The sequence below is a fragment of the Nyctereutes procyonoides genome, unplaced genomic scaffold (assembly GCF_905146905.1).
Source record: "Nyctereutes procyonoides isolate TBG_1078 unplaced genomic scaffold, NYPRO_anot_genome, whole genome shotgun sequence".
Lineage (NCBI taxonomy): Eukaryota > Metazoa > Chordata > Mammalia > Carnivora > Canidae > Nyctereutes > Nyctereutes procyonoides.
The window spans coordinates 45,629,637-45,647,497 of record NW_026575139.1 but is presented as its reverse complement, the minus strand read 5'-3'; the positions used below and the strand labels follow the sequence as shown (position 1 = coordinate 45,647,497).

Here is a 17,861-nt window from a genome sequence, read left to right as displayed (position 1 = left end):
AATGAATATGTTTCCATTACTTAGTCTGGTTATAGAATTTTCATTTTTATCCGCCAGGCTTACAGCTGCTAATCTAGGTTATCCACTTAGTGAGGCTGATGATTAAAAATTATCAAGAGAACTGGGAATCCTGGGCTGGTGCTAGAACACCTCCTTGGTGAACTGTAGGATTGTATGGGTACTGAATACATCCACAGAGAAAATAGGCAAAATCCTGTGTTCACCTGGGAGGCAGTGACTCCCCCCTTTTCACACATTCCTGCTCAACTTTGTACATTGAGAAGTGTTCTTTAATGTCTTCCTGTTAAATTTTCCTTCTTTACATTAGAGGAGAAAAATAGCTATATTATTCCAATGTTATAAGTTCTATAATTATTGTTATAGAATAACAATTCTAAATTATTAAAAGCTTCATTAAAAATGAAATCCTCTTCTGGATGAAGACCAGTTTCTGAAAAATCCAAAAGCATTAGAGTGTTTTTGAAATAGTGAATACTGGGATCCCTGGGTGGCGCAGCGGTTTGGCGCCTGCCTTTGGCTCGGGGCGCGATCCTGGAGACCCGGGATCAAATCCCACATCGGGCTCCCAGTGCATGGAGCCTGCTTCTCCCTCTGCCTGTGTCTCTGCCTCTCTCTCTCCTCTCTCTCTCTCTGTGACTATCATAAGTAAATAAAAAAAAAAAAAAAGAAATAGTGAATACTAATAGTATATAGTTGGCTTGTCAAGCAGAGGCATTACTAACATTTTAAGATTCCAAAGCAACTCAACTTGTTAGAAAAAGTGGTGGGATAGGGTAGAGGTAGGAGTCTGAAAAAAAAGAAGTGAGTATTTCCTTATAAATAATCACCAGGTCTTTAGATATTTGCTTTGTAATGAATAACAAAGTAGTACAAAGACATTTCTGACTTAACTTATAAGCCTAGCACTGAGTACACATACCACTGATTTCAGACATTTGCTTAATTTACCATGGCCTTTCTGCATTGTGCCAGGGTTGGTGAGACAGAGATATGACAAGCTTTCAGCACAACTGTTCTCAAAGGGCTTTAAAATTACTCTTAAAAAGGGACAACATAACATGTATCACTTTTATGGAATTGGCAGGTTTGAAAAGCAAACCTATTTTTTACCCCTCTATCCATGCATGACATTTATACTTAGATACCTTATATTTAACTATGACAGTATCCTAAATAGAATCCCAAATTTCTCAATCATCAGCGTTATTTCTATACACATTTTGAATTATCTTTATATAACAGAACAGATAGCAGTAGGCACATAGTAATGTATGAGTTGCAGGATCCTGTCACTTCACTATCACTTATGAATTCCAGCCTACCAATGAGCCCACAGACCTCTTGATACGGTGCAGTTACCTAATGCCTTCATTGTGTTTTGAATAAATTTCATAAAGACAGGGCTCCCACAGGCCCCTCTTTCTTCTCTGGAGTTGGGGAGTCGTAAACAGGCAGGGGGCGGGTAGGCTTTCAACAATCCTTTATTGAAACAAAAAAGTACTCTGGCTTGTTCCATTCTTGTACTATACAGGTACAGTTCTTAAAGTAACTGATATATTTTACAATGAAAGAGCTCAAGGAGAGAGTTTAAGACAAATCACACAGATCTAGAACCCCCATTTTTTAATAGATTTGTTTTCCATCAACTTTTATTCAAATGTCTAAACATATATTCACCCACACAGTTGTTTTACAGGTACCCCCAAATTATGAGTTTACCAAAGTAGCTAGCCTGAGAGAAAAAGAAATGAAAAGCAGCTTCAGGTGCCCATCTAAGTTGCGTTTTGATGAGGCTTTGTAGGACTTCTGCTGAATTTCTGTGTTCAAATGTGTGCCAGAATGTTCTAATGAGCCTCAGTTTCTCCTTAGGCAGTTTTGAAAGTCAGCTATCCACATTGTTTTTCCATCCCATTCTAAATCTTGTAAGTTGATGTGGTTTCTACCCATGGTGTCTTGTCCATTGGCTATGCCATTTTCCAGAGGGTCGGCATCTTAGTAACTTTCTTCCTCTAGGAAAGAAATGTCTCTGAATAAAAAATTGTGCAAAAATTGTTCGATCATAATTCTCACATACACTTTCACAAATGTATAGAAATAACTTTCTAGCTCACTATCAATCATAACTATTATAATTACTATATTTGTTCATGGTCCTTCACATTGAAATTGTCTTACCATTTCCCATGTTATATGAAACTTACAATACTATGATTCAAATTAACTGTTAGTAATTTAACAACTTCCCACATAGGAAATCAAAAGGATTAGGTTCATTTGTGCTACAGTCAACCAGTTCTTTCTAAGTCCCCACTGAATACCTCTCTTAACTTAGTGAATCTAATCTTTTAATTAACAAGGAGTTATCTTTCTTTTGGAGGTTGCTCTGTGTTACAGTACCATACGTAGAATGACCAGGTAATCACATCATAAACTGTGGCGATACATCCTTAGCAGCTTCAGTTAGACTTCTGGAAGCATAGCCAAACACCATTGCAAGAGAATTCATTTTAAAAAGGTGTTTCTAATGCATTGTCAGTCAGGTAATCCTGAAAAAAAAATCTTCCTTGGTTGATTTACACAGCAGTGCTTCACCAGTGCATCTGCCCTGCAGAGCTCTTTTTTTTGGGGGGGGGGGGAGCACACACACCAAGTTTTATTGAGGGAAGGGGAATATTTACAGGGACAGGTAGAAGAGAGGGGAGTCACATAGGGTGGGAGTAGGGGAGATTGTGGGTCCAAGGCAGACAAGGAGTACAGAACAGCCCCTGTACCCACCCCAACCCAGGAAGGGTGGGAGAGCAGCTGGGGCCCAGGAAGACGGGTGGGAAAGGACAGCAATGGGGGTAGAGTCCCTGGGCCCCCGGGGGCTCAGGGGCTTGTAAACATTGACACTCTCAGAAGGGGATGGGGGTGGGAGAGGGCTCCCCCTACACTTCCTCACAGGGTTAAGGCCTCTTCAGGCTCAAGGGCCCCCTAAATTCAAAGTCTCTTTAGCTGGGGGGGAGGAAGGGGAAGGAAGAGACAGGGAAGAGTGTCACCCCCCCCTCCCCTGCATTGGCTGCGGCAGGGGTGGGGGTGGGGGCGGTTACATTCAGTCACAACAGTATCCCCCCCACACCTCTGCTGCCGCCAAAAAGTATGTTATCACATCCCCAGTTATTGTGACAGATAACCACTCTGGCCCAGCCCCTGAATTCCTGGCAAAGTTTTACTCTTGTGGCAAAAATTATTGAAGAAATGATGGAAATAGAACATCATTCCAAATAATAATCTGCCCACACATATTTATTTGAATACTTGCAGTAGGCCAGAGCTAATTAGTAATTACTGTAAACTGATCTGGTCCGTAGATGTTCTGGGTCATATTTATTGTGTTGAACTAATATCGTTAGCAAGAGCTCACCACTTGTGCATGTAATGAATCTTTATTTGTACTTGCTGAATCCAAAACTGGAATACTGGTATTGGTCTCAGAACAAAGATTGTGGCTCATGCCATCTTCAGGACACACTTTTAACCCAAATATATGGTTCTATGCTGGTTACTTTAATGATAATTACACTTGCTGGGGCAATAGATACACAGATAGATATTATCTTATTCCACTCCCATTTTATAAGGGAATGAGGGGGTGGAATTTAAATACATGTGTTGGAAGTGATCTTAAAGTAATGTTCTAACAAGGTTTTTGTTTTATACAAAAATTCAAGAAGAATTAATACATTCTAGATATATAGTAATATTTTACAAATGCTAAAAATCACAAAGTTGTATAGCAAAAAAGAAACCCATCAGTATCAGTGAATACTGATGCACAGCAAACATTAACATGGAATGTGGTAACATAATACAAACACCAGTATTATTAGTGAATATTGCTAACTAGAAAGCAAACCACAATAATAAATTTGAATAAATGCATCTGAATAAATCAAAATATAATACAAAATTATCAATAAAAATTGGTACAATGCAAACAGCGAAATACATTTGAATAAACTCCTATATAAGTACTCATAAAATATGGTCACTAAAATTTCAAAGGTGTACAAAACATGAAGTAAAAAAAAGTCTGAAGGGTTTCCAACATTATGCTCATACATCACATAAAAGCAGCAAGCAAGAGAAGAGAAACATGAATTCTTATGTAAATTGCCATTTCAGTGTATAGTGGCATTGTAATAGCAAGGAAAATGCGAACACAATCACTATTTGAATCATTATCCTTAAGACCTCAGAAATCATCAGTCCTAAAGCTTGAAAACTCAGTGACTCTGCTGAAATTCAGATTTTTAAAAATTATAGGCAATTACTACATTTACTTAGATATTAGATTTCTGGACATATCTAGCTTTTAATGTAGGTGTATTTTTCTGTATATTTTAAAATAATGATTTCAGAAATTATCAGTGTTCAAAAGACTTCTCTGAAGATGTGTCTTCTGTGTTACTTCACTAAATATGTAAGGTTAAGCTTAAACCTAATGCTGTAACACAGGAATGTCATCAGTTGTCCTAAACATGGTAGGTAAACAACTCAGATAGACATCCTCTGATTTGTCTTCATGGCCTCCTCTTGCCACGTTATTTTGTATTGGTGAGTTTCACCACCAGAGGTGGTATCACCATCACCATCCTTCTGAACTTTAGTTCTACTTAGTACACCTTACCCAGTTCTAAATGCTTTCATAAGGTGGGTACATGAAAAACAGCAATTTTGGCATAGATTTTCTGGAGGGAAGACATCTTATAAGCCAGTAAGTATCTGGCCTTTTCCCCATTTATAAAACCACCAACAAACTTAAGTCATCAGAATACTTAAATGGTTATGTGAATAGGGAGTAAAATATTTGTTTAACATCAAGAAAGCTATTTTATGGTTGGAGGATAAGTTAATATGTAATTGAAATAAAGACTAACAGTAGTGTAGGTAAGGAGGATCGATCATTTATTCCAGAAAAGTGATCTTCAGGAGTTGTTTAGATGATGGGAAAATAAGTGATGGCTTTATCACTGGGGAAGAAATGGAGGATCAAAGGATGTTTTATTGTATGGCATGGAGGACTGGATTAGATTTTTAAAATAATGATGTGCTTTTACTTGTAGAAATAGATGATGAATTCATCAAAAACTTGAAAATACTCATTCCTTGGCTACTTAGTCCTGAGAGCCTAGATATTAAAGAGATCAATGGGAACAAAATCACCTGCCGAGGTCTGGTGGAGTACTTCAAGGTATCACTCTCATTTCTAGAGCATTGTTTTGGAATGCAGTTCCTACTTGAAACAAACAATCAAATTATAGACTCTGTAATATGGGGACAAAGTTATGAGGAATTTATAAAGATTAAAAAAAAATCACGAGACTCCCAAGAGGAGCTTGCTTTCTGAAATTAAAATTTTAAAGAAAACTCTTAGAGTTAACTTTATCTTGAGAGCAATATATTTTGAAGTATGAATATATCTGAGCTGGTAAAGTCTATTTTTTTGCTGGGGGAGAATGTGTTGCTCAAGGTCCATAACATGTAGTAGGCCTCAGTCATTAGCCTTACAGAATTTTACCTTCATTCTGAAGATGTTCCCAAAGGGGTTATCTTTGCCTTCCTATTGGAGAAAATTCTTAACGCATTTCGTCTCTCAGCACCAGGGGCCAATTTGAAGTACCATTATTTGCATTTATTGCTTACCTTAAGTAGCACCGAATACTACACTTTTGTTTTTTAACCAATCCACATATACAGTGGGGAATTTCAATTACCAATCTAATTTGTGGATGGATGCTCCAAGGATTAAAATACCAATTTTTTAAATTCACATTTTTTGTCATTTAAAATACTGTCAACATACCTCCTGTGTATTTATCTTCATCACTCATAGCAATAAATGATGTTATTTATCTATTAAAATTTGAAATCTTAAAAGAAAATTGAATTCTCACTGTGCCTAACACTATGGAGGAGCTTAGAATTTAGCAGATTAAGGACCCTTCCAGAAATTTCTTCCATAACACTTATGACATCAACAGGTACAAATGCCTGTGAGTAACTGAAAAAAAAAAAGGTTACTCCTAGCAGAGGGATGTGAGAAAGTTTTAGAAGAGTGAGTTTATTAAGTAAGCCTTTAAAAAGGGTAGGGTTAGCAAGTGGAGTTACATGAAAGGGGCACTTCAGGAAAAAGAGCAGAACTAAGAAAAGGAGAATTAACATGTGAAAGATAATAGTTCCTAAGCCTGTCAAGACCTTAGACCTTAGAATACAATTTAACAGAATTACAAAAATATTAAATGGAATTTCTTGAACATGAATCTTTTTTTTTTTTAAGGCTTATATAAAGATCTATCAAGGTGAAGAATTACCACATCCCAAATCCATGTTACAGGTATTTTTTTTATGTTACAGGTATTAATCAGGAAGCATGACATTTTAAAACCTGCTTGTCACTAAAGCTAAGGTTTCCTTAGCTTTATATTTATAATAAGCTAAAGATATGCTCCAATCTGGCCATCAGAAATTAGCAAACAAAAATAGTGGAATGATTTATTGGAAGATTATTTTTCTGTTAACTGCTGTTTGTGTCTTAAGCTAAACATTTTCATATACACATAGAGGAGCATCACTTGTGCGGACATACAAACACTGTATACCAAAGCTTTCATAATTCTCTCTGTACAAAATTGGTTTAGAAAACAGACTCATACCGTGGTTTAGGTTCACACATTAACAAGCAGAAAAGGAGGTCCAGGCTTTAAAACAAATGGTCTCTACAAATAAACATTTAAGAAAGGAAAAACTAGCTTTTTCCTTACCTATCTAAAAACTTTCAGTTAATAGTTCTTTTGTTACCAGTGATCCATTGTTCTATCAGTATCAGTCCTTAAACCTAAGACATGTTTTTATGTATGTCAGTTCATACAAAATGAACTATAATTTCCCATGTGTTTGGGTTTGTAGATTTTCCCCCTACATTTGATGAAAGGCTTAAAGATATTTTTTAAGAGGAAAAAATCTCCCAAATGAAAATTCATTTTTATAACTATGGCTTACTGAGTTAAACTGTGTTTTATGTATTTTGAAATTTTAATTTTACAAATTTTTAAAAACAGTGGAAATACTTTAATCCTTTCAATTTATTTCATGACCTTGTGTTCTTGTATGTTTCTTTCACAATATTCAGAAATAAGAATTGCCTGTGAAGGTTTAATAAATATGAATTCCATTTTACATCATATTTTGTACTTTGTCCAAAGGCCACAGCAGAAGCTAACAATTTAGCGGCCGTGGCAACTGCCAAGGATACATACAACAAAAAGATGGAAGAGGTAAGAACTAAATAATATTTTAAATTATGTTTTAAATAAAATCAGTATTTCTTCCATGAGCTCATTCTTTTTACTTCCAAGTTACACTGTCTACACGTATGCAAAGTGGCATTGACTTATTCTTTCTCAGCCTCTGTATCTCACATTTCTATTTATTGTATTCCTAAAATATTTTTCAGGAAAGTAACACTATGCACAATTTAATACACATTTTAAATGTGTTTTCTCTATATTAGAGATACTTTTATTTTTTGCCACATCTTCCCACAGTTTATAAGCTCTAGTAATTAAAATAACATGTGCTACCCTCTCTTCACTACACCTCCCTTCATGCAACAATCCCAGTATTTCTATCTTAACTATAAAAACCCATTAAGGTGCCTGGGTGGCTCTGTTGGTTAAGTGTCTGATTCTTGATCTTGGCTCAGGTCACGAACTTAGTGTTGTGAGATTGAGCCCTGCATTGGGCTCCACACCAAACATGGAGCCTGCTTAAGATTCTCTCTCTCCCTCTCCCTCTGGCCCTTTATCTCATCGTGCTCTCTCTCAAAAATAAACAAAACCCATTAGGAAAAAAAAGAAATTAAACTTTAAGAGCCAGTGTTTCTACATACTGCATTTCATTCCTCTTTTTAACATTCTGAATTAGGATGCATCTAATAATTATATATCTACTAATAAATACAAGTTTTCCCTCTGAAAATATTTCTTATATAAATTACATCCAAAATTGATGGGAGTCTTAGGAGTCAAGGGAAATACAGTATATGGACTGGTATTCACAACATAACTAAAGGGTAACTAGAATGAAAGAATGCTTAATAGAGTTAAATCTCAACCAAAGGGATAGGTATGGGTAACAGATTTCCCTTGTAATTTTTGAAAAAACTGAAAATGTGGTCCAAGAACACTGAATATATACATCCATTTAGTTTCCTGAAGAAAATATGGAAAGGGCTCCATTCAAACAAAATCAGTGAAACTGACAACAAACATGTTTTTCATTTTACATTTTTTTTAAAGGTTTTATTTATTTATTCAAGACAGACACAGAGAGAAGCAGACACACAGGCAGAGGGAGAAGCAGGCTCCATGCAGGTAGTCCAATGTGGGACTCGATCCCAGGACTCCAGGATCACACCCTGAGCCAAAGGCAGACGCTAAACCACTGAGCCACCCAGGGATCCCCCCTACATTAGTTTTATAGCATTGCTATTAAGTTGAACCTCACTGGCCAAAAATACTTCAGTATAGGTAGAATAAATTTCCCAGAGGATCTTGAATGTAAGTAGTTTATTTGAATTTGGGTTCATTCTGTGAATGAACTCAATTTGCAGTTCACTTTGAATCATGCCTTTTCATCTTAAGGAACTTGGATTTCTAAGTCTTGGATATTCTTTTCCAGGTCAAAAAGAAAATAAAAATTAAGAATGTATTTATATAAGTCATCTATTAAGTACTGGTCCCACTTTCAGTTATGCCTTATATGGAGTATGTAAAGATATAGGCTGACAAAACATTTATGTAGACTCCTGATTATAGTGTTCTAACAAATTCAACTAGCGAAGTCGAAGATTTTGATACAGTTGCTAATTTTACTGTGCATTGCATAAACAGCACTTCTCTATCTGATAACAGATTTGTGGTGGTGACAAACCATTTCTGGCACCTAATGACCTACAGACCAAACATTTGGAGCTCAAGGAGGAATCTGTGAAGCTATTCCGAGGGGTGAAGAAAATGGGTGGGGAGGAATTTAGCCGTCGTTACCTGCAACAGTTGGAGAGTGAAATAGATGAACTTTACATCCAGTATATCAAGCACAATGATAGCAAAAATATTTTCCATGCAGCTCGTACCCCAGCCACACTGTTTGTTGTCATCTTTATCACTTATGTGATTGCTGGTGTGACTGGATTCATTGGTTTGGACATCATAGCTAGCCTATGCAATATGATAATGGGACTGACTCTTATCACCCTCTGCACCTGGGCATACATCCGGTACTCTGGAGAATACCGAGAGCTGGGAGCTGTAATAGACCAGGTGGCTGCAGCCTTGTGGGACCAGGTAGGAATACTTTTAATACTCTTCAACTAATTGCAACAATTGAATGCCATCTGTGTACCAGGCACAATGTTAGATGTTGGAACTAAACAGGTGAACCTGACTTGGGCCCAGACTTCAAGAGCTTTAAAATCTGTCAAGATTGCTAGATACAAACAACTAACTATAAACAATATATTAAGTCTTACACAAATGTTTTCCAGTTAACATTTCAGTATTTTCAAATATCCGTGGATTAGGTAGTTTGGTCTTTCACTTTTTTTTTTATCCTAAAAGTTAAAGTTGTTAAAAGTGTGAGAAAGCACAGCTGAGTTTTTATTGAGCTGATTGTGACTTGTTTATGTGCTAAGATTACTTAATACTTAAACCTATCATTTGATTAGCATTTTGCTTTGCTAGAGGTATATGTGAACCACTATCATAAGTTGTTGTTATCACTGTGTCTTTTAGTATAAACTCCTTAAAAGCAAGATCTGATTACTTCAGATTGTTTCTATCCGAAGTAGGCATTTGTACCAGGCTGTAGCATGAGTTCAGGTCAACCTCTGGACCAGCTGCTTATGTCAGTTGTCCTTTATGCTTCAATTAACCATGGCCTAGTCAGGGTCACTGTGGTCCACTGTTCAAATAATTGATTATGGATAGGGAAGACAATTATAAACACACCTAGAACAATAATGAATTCACTCTCTCATTCTGGAAGTGTCTTCAGTTACCTCATGAAAATTTAGGGGCATTTAGTGAAGCTAAAATTGAGAGGTTTCATAAAATTTTAGTGTTAAGACTTTTGAACATTTATATTCTGCCGGTAGCAAGTAATACTTATAATTTTCCCAGCATTTATACTTACATATATTCTTTATAATAGAATTTAAACTAATCTTAGCACTCTGGGTAAAGAATGGATCCTCTGAGCCACTGTCTAAAATAGCTCCCCCAACTTTAGAAGACTGAAGAGGGCTATTTGAGGTAAATATCAAAGCTCTCCTTGAATATGATGCTGAACCCTATGAGAAATATAGAATTGAGTTCTTCAAAAGGTTCAGAATATGTAATCTTAATCTGAACTAAAAATATCTGTAATATTTATTGTTAAATGCTCAGAAAAACTGTAAACAAAGTTGAATTATCATAATGCTATTAATGAAGCAAGATATATGCCTTTTTCCCCCTTTAAACTGCCTTTGCCACAGGGAAGTACAAATGAGGTAAGTTAAATTTTTTTAACTTGAGAGCTATATAAAGATTATGATATTCTTACTGTTTAAGCCAACTAGCCATTAATGGATTAAAAAAATCTTTGATATAATGAGCACTGGGTATTACATGCAACTGATGAATCACTGAACTCTACCTCTGAAATGAAGAATACACTATATGTTAATTGGATTTAAATTAAAAAAAAATCTTTGGTGACAGCTGCTCCCATTTCTTCAAAGTTTCACAATTTTAACTGTGAATTTTTAACATGGGATTAAAATATTCTATTTATTCTAGACATCTGAATGTGATTTGATCTGTATATGAAACATACGAGTTGATTATCAAGAATATCCTGTTTTATGTTTTATTTCCTAAATATGTAGGAAATTTCAAAATTCTTAAGCTCCAACATTGTGTATTTTGTTCTACTGCATAGTGAAACAAAAATACAGTTATGAATCTTGAGGAAACTCAACTAGTAGACAGTATTTAAATGGAGCTACAACCCTTAGATGTTTTTAAAACTTGGGCTTTTGAGTGAGTTACCTTTACCACTTTTAAGCAGGTTCCAGGCAAGGATAAAGTATAACTTTAACATACCTCAGACTGACCTGTAATTAGTGTTCATTTCTCCTACTACACATGGGCAAAACTCTGAGGAAAGAATCTGAACCTGCAGGAAGCAATCATTCGTTACCTAAGAAAAATGATCTCTGTAGAGTTATTCTGGTCATTATCTTCAGGAAGCAAAACTGATCTCGAACAACTCTGAGATAGTACATAATTCTTTCCTCGGTTTCTGCTGTTCCATATAACTGGAGTATGTCCTCTAATCAATATTAATGATACATTTAATACTTACAAGTCAATAGAGAAGTATTTTATATAAAACTCAATAAAACAAATCCATTAAAAAAACAGGAATTAAATTGAATGTTAGAATTATGATAGATCTAGGACAGTACATGTTACACCAATATGTATTCATAGAACTGATGATGGTATTATTTAGACTTAAAAAAACAGCCATCAAGACTTTAAAAAGATAAAAATTAATTTCCTGGGCATTGGTTATTATTTAAAGGATATTAAGCTTTTAAAAATATTCAGACTCTACAGACTCAGAATTACATCAAAAAAGTTGATTTTATTTTTTCTCTTTTTAAAATTCAAATTCAATTTACCAACATATAACACCTAGTGCTCATCCCATCAGGTTCTCCCCTTAGTGCCCATCACCCAGAAAAGTTGGTTTTAATGGAGTGTTCAGTATGTGAGAGTCCAAAGAGGGAATGAATGTTAGACATTCACTGACTGGGAAAAGGACAAAAAGGACAGCTTTAATGAGAAAAGGCTTTTCTGAGGCAATGCTTCTGAAAAACGTTTTGTAAGGTATGAATCAAGTAATGGAAACAAGGAAGAGAATATGTTTAAATGAAGGATCCCAGTGTATCAAGGGGGAGGGGCAATGTATGTATTTGTTTGCATGACCATCTCAGGCAATAATGGAGAAAAAAAAAATGGTCCCATTCTGAAAAACCTTTAAAGAAGCCTGGATAGCGAGTGGTCTAGCCATGTATAATGAAGTAGCTACTGGCAGTCGGAAGTTATGAGCTCCTGTAATTGCTCTAGAACTGGTAGTATTGGCGATATGAGTTCTCAAGTCATCCCTGGGGCACAGTGTTTAGGAAGCTCTGCTCCAAAAGCTATGCAAAGTAAAAGAAAATGCAGTCTGCAAGAAACCATTTACCACAGAGATCAATCTGCAAAAGCAAAAACATACACATACTGGAGAAGTGAAAATACTTTTGAGTTCTAAAATTATTAGTTATTAATTTATATCTTAAATAGACTGATGATATATAAAGATTCCACATTTAGCATACTAATTATATAGTACCATAAACTAATTACACTAAAAAGGAAAAATTTTACAGCTGTGTTTATCATCTTGATTCTTGTATTTCTAGGCTTTATACAAGCTTTACAGTGCAGCAGCAACCCATAGACATCTGTATCATCAAGCTTTTCCTGCGCCAAAGTCAGAATCTACTGAACAATCAGAAAAGAAGAAAATTTAATCCAGATTTTTAGAAGTACAGGTGCATGACCAGTTGTCAGTTAAATATTCAGTTTTATGTCTCCATGCAAACATTCAAAGTGCTTCTATCAGGACAGAGTAAAATACCAAGATCCTCTGAAAACTTCAAAAAAGGTTTAGTTCTTTTACTTCAGTGTTTAATAAGCAGATGTATTTATGCATGGTTATATCATTTTGTTAACATGTACAGTTTCTTAATTTGGTCTTCGAATATGCTGTTATAATTTAAAGTGTCTATGATGACAGTACATGTGTTCTGCTTGAATTTACTAAATTCTACTACTGGGTTATAATTAAACCATGTAGTAATATTACTCTATGTTTGGATATGCTCATTTAATTTCTACAGGAGAATTTTTAAATTATTTCACATAGTCATCCATTTAAGCATAGCATAATAACTCAACAGGCTTGATTCAACCTATATCACCCTATATATACCATGAGCTTTTATTTTTAAAGAAATTTAGGAGAGTTTTTCAGTTGCTTTATCAAAAACTACTGCTTCTTTTATATTATGATTTAATATAGAATATAAACTTGATCAAAAATGCACAAAAAAATCACTTTGTATATGTATTTGAGTTTCACTGCATTGTATATTTTTTCATTTGGTACACAAAGAAATGTATTCTTCATAGGTCTATTCTTTTAACATGTGAACTATTATTAAAGTTTACTCTGGTTCCTAAGATTAAAAACAAATGCTTACTGAATTTAGAAATGTTTGGGAGGTATTGATATAGAATCATAGAGGTTTATCTCTCTTTTTAAAATTAAAAATGCATTTTCTTCAGTGTTAACACCATTACAAATCTGTTTCCACTTTAAAAAACGTATGCTAATCCCTTTTTAGGTACCTGAGTTCTTTTAAACCAGTGATTCCATAATCTGGGAGCTCTAAAATAGTAATTTCTAACTTCCTTAGAGATAACCCATGTTTAAATTAAACAGTAATATAAAATAATGAGTAACAGAAAAGAGTAAGATAGGAAACTATGTGAGAGTTCATAAATATAAGCTTACATCCTAGACAAGTTTGATTACATGCTCTGAAAAATAACTTTTCCAACTGATGAAATTCTACTGGTTATTTTCATTTTTTCAGTATCTCTTTAATTATACTGCTTCCTTTGCTTTTGGACTTTCTGAATGGAAAAATCAAATATTTTTGGCAGTATGTAAAAACATGGATTCAAACATGACACGTTTAGTTTCCACAAAAATATATTTAATAATAAGCTTGTTATATAAAATCAAACATTTAACATTTTTAACATTTTATCGATTCAAACTCACTGGTGACTTACTGGGAGTGCTTTGTAATTTTGGAAGATTACCTAAACTAAAAATATATTTACATAATTACAACACATGTAAATATAACTGAATAGCTACTTCAATTAATGTTGAAATTCACAGAATCCTAGAGACTTATATAAAGGCTAAAAGTGCCATAAATTTTTCTATAATCAAATGTACTGCACTAATTATGAACAATATCTTAACTATTAAAAGGAAAACACTGGGAAGGAAATGGTGGGTTTTAAAATTGTGACAAATTCTTAAAAGATAAAAAATATGTAAAATCAGTTTAATGACCAAGATATCTTAATGAATCCCTGATTGTCATTTTTGGCAGCTCAACCCAATCTGTTGGGATGGCAGTGTCTATATGCTGTCAGGAACCCTCCACTGTCTCATTAGAGCCATGCTACTAAATGCTGTAAGAGCCCTAGTCAAAAGTTAGGAAATAATAGCAACTTTGAGTGCTGTACACATCTTTTCCATACAGGCTACAGCTTTATGCCTAAATTTATTCCTGAAAGATTACAGGCCCCTTACCTTTTCATACCCAAAAATATGTTCTCAACATGTTTAAAAGGGGTTTTTACGTTTTGGGAAGGAACTCTATACATTATATGTATAAATTTATCACAATTAAGGTCCCAAATCCCATTTTGTGTTTGGAACTACACAATGGTAACATTTAAACCATCTGATTCCAGACAATATTCCACATTAAAGCAGTACACATCTTTTTTTTAAATACTGCATAGGTTCTCTCTTTTTTAAAAAGGGTATTGCTTACCAAGTGACCATTTCCTATTTAATATCTGGTTATAATGAGACATTTCTTGCTGCATTTATCTCCACAGAATATTCAAAGCAGTTTCTATATTAGCATTTAGAAGTGTTTGCTGTGTTGGCTCTTAAAATGATAATCATTTTTTTTTTGCTCAATAAAATATTTTTAATAACAAAATATATGTAAAATTAGAATTTTATAATTTCCAAAAAGCTGCCTTTATTAACCAAAGTTCTTGTTTGCAGTTTTCTGTGAAAATATTTTAAAGCCCTTAAAAACCTAAATTTTATTTTTTAAAAATTCTTGCCATGTTGCTGGGCATACCACTGCTGTCTCTGCTTGCGGTTTTCCAACTCTGTGAGAAGAGCCTGTCTGTAGGCTTCATACATTTTAACAATCTGTTCCAGTTCTTTCATGAAAAGCAACTTTAGCATTCCCTGGTATGTATCCAGGTCAGCCAGCTGGAAGAGTTCCCACTTCAGAATGTGGTCATATCTGTTTTAAAACATAATCATGCATATGTTCACAACACATACATAAATATGTATTTATAGAAACAAACTCGTCTATTTTTATAAAGATCAACTGTATTATATCTAAACAAACCATAAGCTTTAATTAAAAATAACTGAGTTGTTAACTTAATTAAATATACTATTTTTTTAGGGAGAGGAGAAAACTGATACTACTTCATATCGATTTAAGTTAAAAAATACCAATTTATCAATTTTTCTGTTAACATTAGACAACAGTGGACACAGATTTCAAACCACTGTGGTTCTATAATTTCAGAAGAACACATATTTTATGCTATTCATAAATTCACCTAAAATTTGCCAGAACTTAAAAATGCTTTAGACCACAAATGCCTGAAGATAATACACAAAAACAGGTAAAGTCACTTGTGTTATTACCGTTGATAGAGCTTCCTGAGGAATGCTGTTCACAATAGCAAACAAGAACTAAAAGTGGAATGAAGACCAACCATTCATTCATGGGCTCTTTTCCTGAGGTTGAGTATACAGTATTAAAAGAAAAACTCAAGCAGAAAGGGAAGAATAAGTTCTTCTCAAAATGAGAGTTAGTGGATTATAGAAATATGTGGGAAAGACTCCTGTTGGATTGTATTTACATATACCTCAGGCCTTTTAGTCCTCCTTCCCATACCAAGATCCCATATCAAGATCCCATACCAAGAGGGAAGTAAGTAACAAAAAGTAGTAATCTACATTGAACTGAAAGACCTAAAGACATCACTCAGATCCAATTTTTCCATTTTACAAATGAAAAAACTGAAACCGAATGGGGCTATATATTTCTTGCAAAATTGTTTAGTGACCAAGAAATGAGAAAGGCAGAGTTGTGGACCAAATTACTTCAGAGTAATAGTTTTAAATGTTGAGATTAGATAAAGAACTTGAACTACAGCAGGTCATATACCTGTATCATATGAAGTGACACTTCTCAAATCACATTGCAGAACAGATATAATTGGGAAGCTTTGATTGTAAATTCTAGTAAATTTATTTTTAATAATCACAATATTTCCACCTAAGGATCCTTTGGTAATTCATTTAATATATTATTCTAAAAGGATCCTCTAATATTTATTCATTCATGAGAGACAGAGAGAGAGAAGCAGAGACCTAGGTAGAGGGAGAAGCAACTTCTGTTGGGAACCGGATGTGGGAATTGATCCCAGGACCCCGGGATCATGACCTCAGCCCGAGGCAGACACTGAGGCACCCAGGTACCCTCTAAAAGGTTTTTAAAAAGGGAAACAGTAAACAAATAATGAGTGGTCAGTATGAACCACAGACTGTGTTTGGCACACTTAAATTTCTGTACAACTTGGGTACATGTAACCAAGAATGCCAGGAGCATAATATGCAAAACCACAAAGTAAACAGATCTTGTTGGATCCCAAATTTACCCACTTAATTACCTGAGTGCTGCAAATCTACTAATAGGTATACTTGGTGGAAAGCTTTATATTCTCTTTAGTGAGAAACTCCAACATAAATTAGGTACTATAAGAAATATTAAGCCTCTATGAAGTAACAGTTGTTACCTCTGCCATTCATGCAGCTTAAGATCTTATTTGTTTGAATCAAACGCATAATTCCTAGCAGAAAACCTTAATCCTCTACAGTCAGAGCTACGTAGCTAAAGGGTAATTTTACCGATGTCTATTGATTCAAGATGCTTAAATTCATGCCAGCTGAACTTATATAAGAACATTAACGCTCACTTATCATCTGTGTACTTTCTAGCAAGGAAAAAAGGAAGAATAAATTGGTAAATATCATACTTGTTTTAAGATACGAGAATCATTCTGTATAAACATTCAAGTTTTAAAAAAAGGAAAAAAAGCTTCAGACAATTTCCTGACTTCCCAATCACAGCATTTATAGCATCAAAAATAGGATTAAGGGTAGAAGCGACAAAATCAGAATAATTACAGAAAATCATTTGAGAAGAAAAAGCATTCCAGAAGAACAGATGAGAAAAGTATGCAGTGTGCCAATTTGCATTCCAAAATCTTGCCCCCTGCTGCTTCTATGGAGTTACTTCCCTTCTCATATAAATACTTCCCAATATGCTTTTTTGTTTTTTAGGAAAAATAGAAAATTCTGATTCTTTCCTTCTTAACTAGCCAAATCATCTAATTCCCTATGTTTAATTTTAGTCACTTATGGTTTAAATATACAGGTAGGGCGCTTGGGTGGCTCAGTTGGTTAAGCACTGTTGAACTCTTGATTTCGGCTCAGATCCTGATCTCAGGGTCTTGGGACTGAGCCCCAAGTTGGGCTCTCTGCTCCATGGGGAGTCTGCTTGTCTCCCTTGTCCTCTGTTCCTCCCACCACCATGTGTGTGCTTGCTCTCTCTCTCTCCAATAAATAATCTTTAAAAGAATACAGGTGGGGCGCCTGGGTGGCTCAGTTGGTTAGGAATCTGCCTTAGGATCAAGTCATCATCTCAGGGTCCTGGGATTGAGCGCTGTTGGGCTCCCTGCTCAGTCTACGTCTACTTCTCCCTCTCCCGTCCCCACTCATGAGCTCAC

At 34.9% G+C, this 17,861-nt stretch overlaps 2 protein-coding genes across 5 annotated transcripts in view; one reads left to right on the top strand and one right to left on the bottom strand.

The window, feature by feature from the left end:
• ATL1 (atlastin GTPase 1) overlaps positions 1-13,833 on the top strand; it is an 81,018-nt gene extending 67,185 nt beyond the window's left edge. For 2 of the 3 annotated variants that reach the window (XM_055304327.1, XM_055304328.1), the window contains exons 10-15: positions 5,127-5,254; positions 6,341-6,397; positions 7,266-7,337; positions 8,976-9,407; positions 10,598-10,612; positions 12,578-13,833. In XM_055304327.1, coding sequence (XP_055160302.1) covers positions 5,127-5,254; positions 6,341-6,397; positions 7,266-7,337; positions 8,976-9,407; positions 10,598-10,612; positions 12,578-12,688 — 815 coding nt within the window. In that variant the 3' untranslated portion in view covers positions 12,689-13,833. The remainder of the gene's footprint in view (positions 1-5,126; positions 5,255-6,340; positions 6,398-7,265; positions 7,338-8,975; positions 9,408-10,597; positions 10,613-12,577) is intronic. The other variant, XM_055304329.1, reaches the window with a different exon arrangement.
• Positions 1,473-17,861, bottom strand: part of SAV1 (salvador family WW domain containing protein 1) — a 38,004-nt gene continuing 21,615 nt past the window's right edge. The window contains exon 5 of one of the 2 annotated variants that reach the window (XM_055304331.1): positions 1,473-2,030. In XM_055304331.1, coding sequence (XP_055160306.1) covers positions 1,961-2,030 — 70 coding nt within the window. In that variant the 3' untranslated portion in view covers positions 1,473-1,960. Of the gene's footprint in view, positions 2,031-13,917; positions 15,293-17,861 lie in introns of those variants that run through there. The other variant, XM_055304330.1, reaches the window with a different exon arrangement.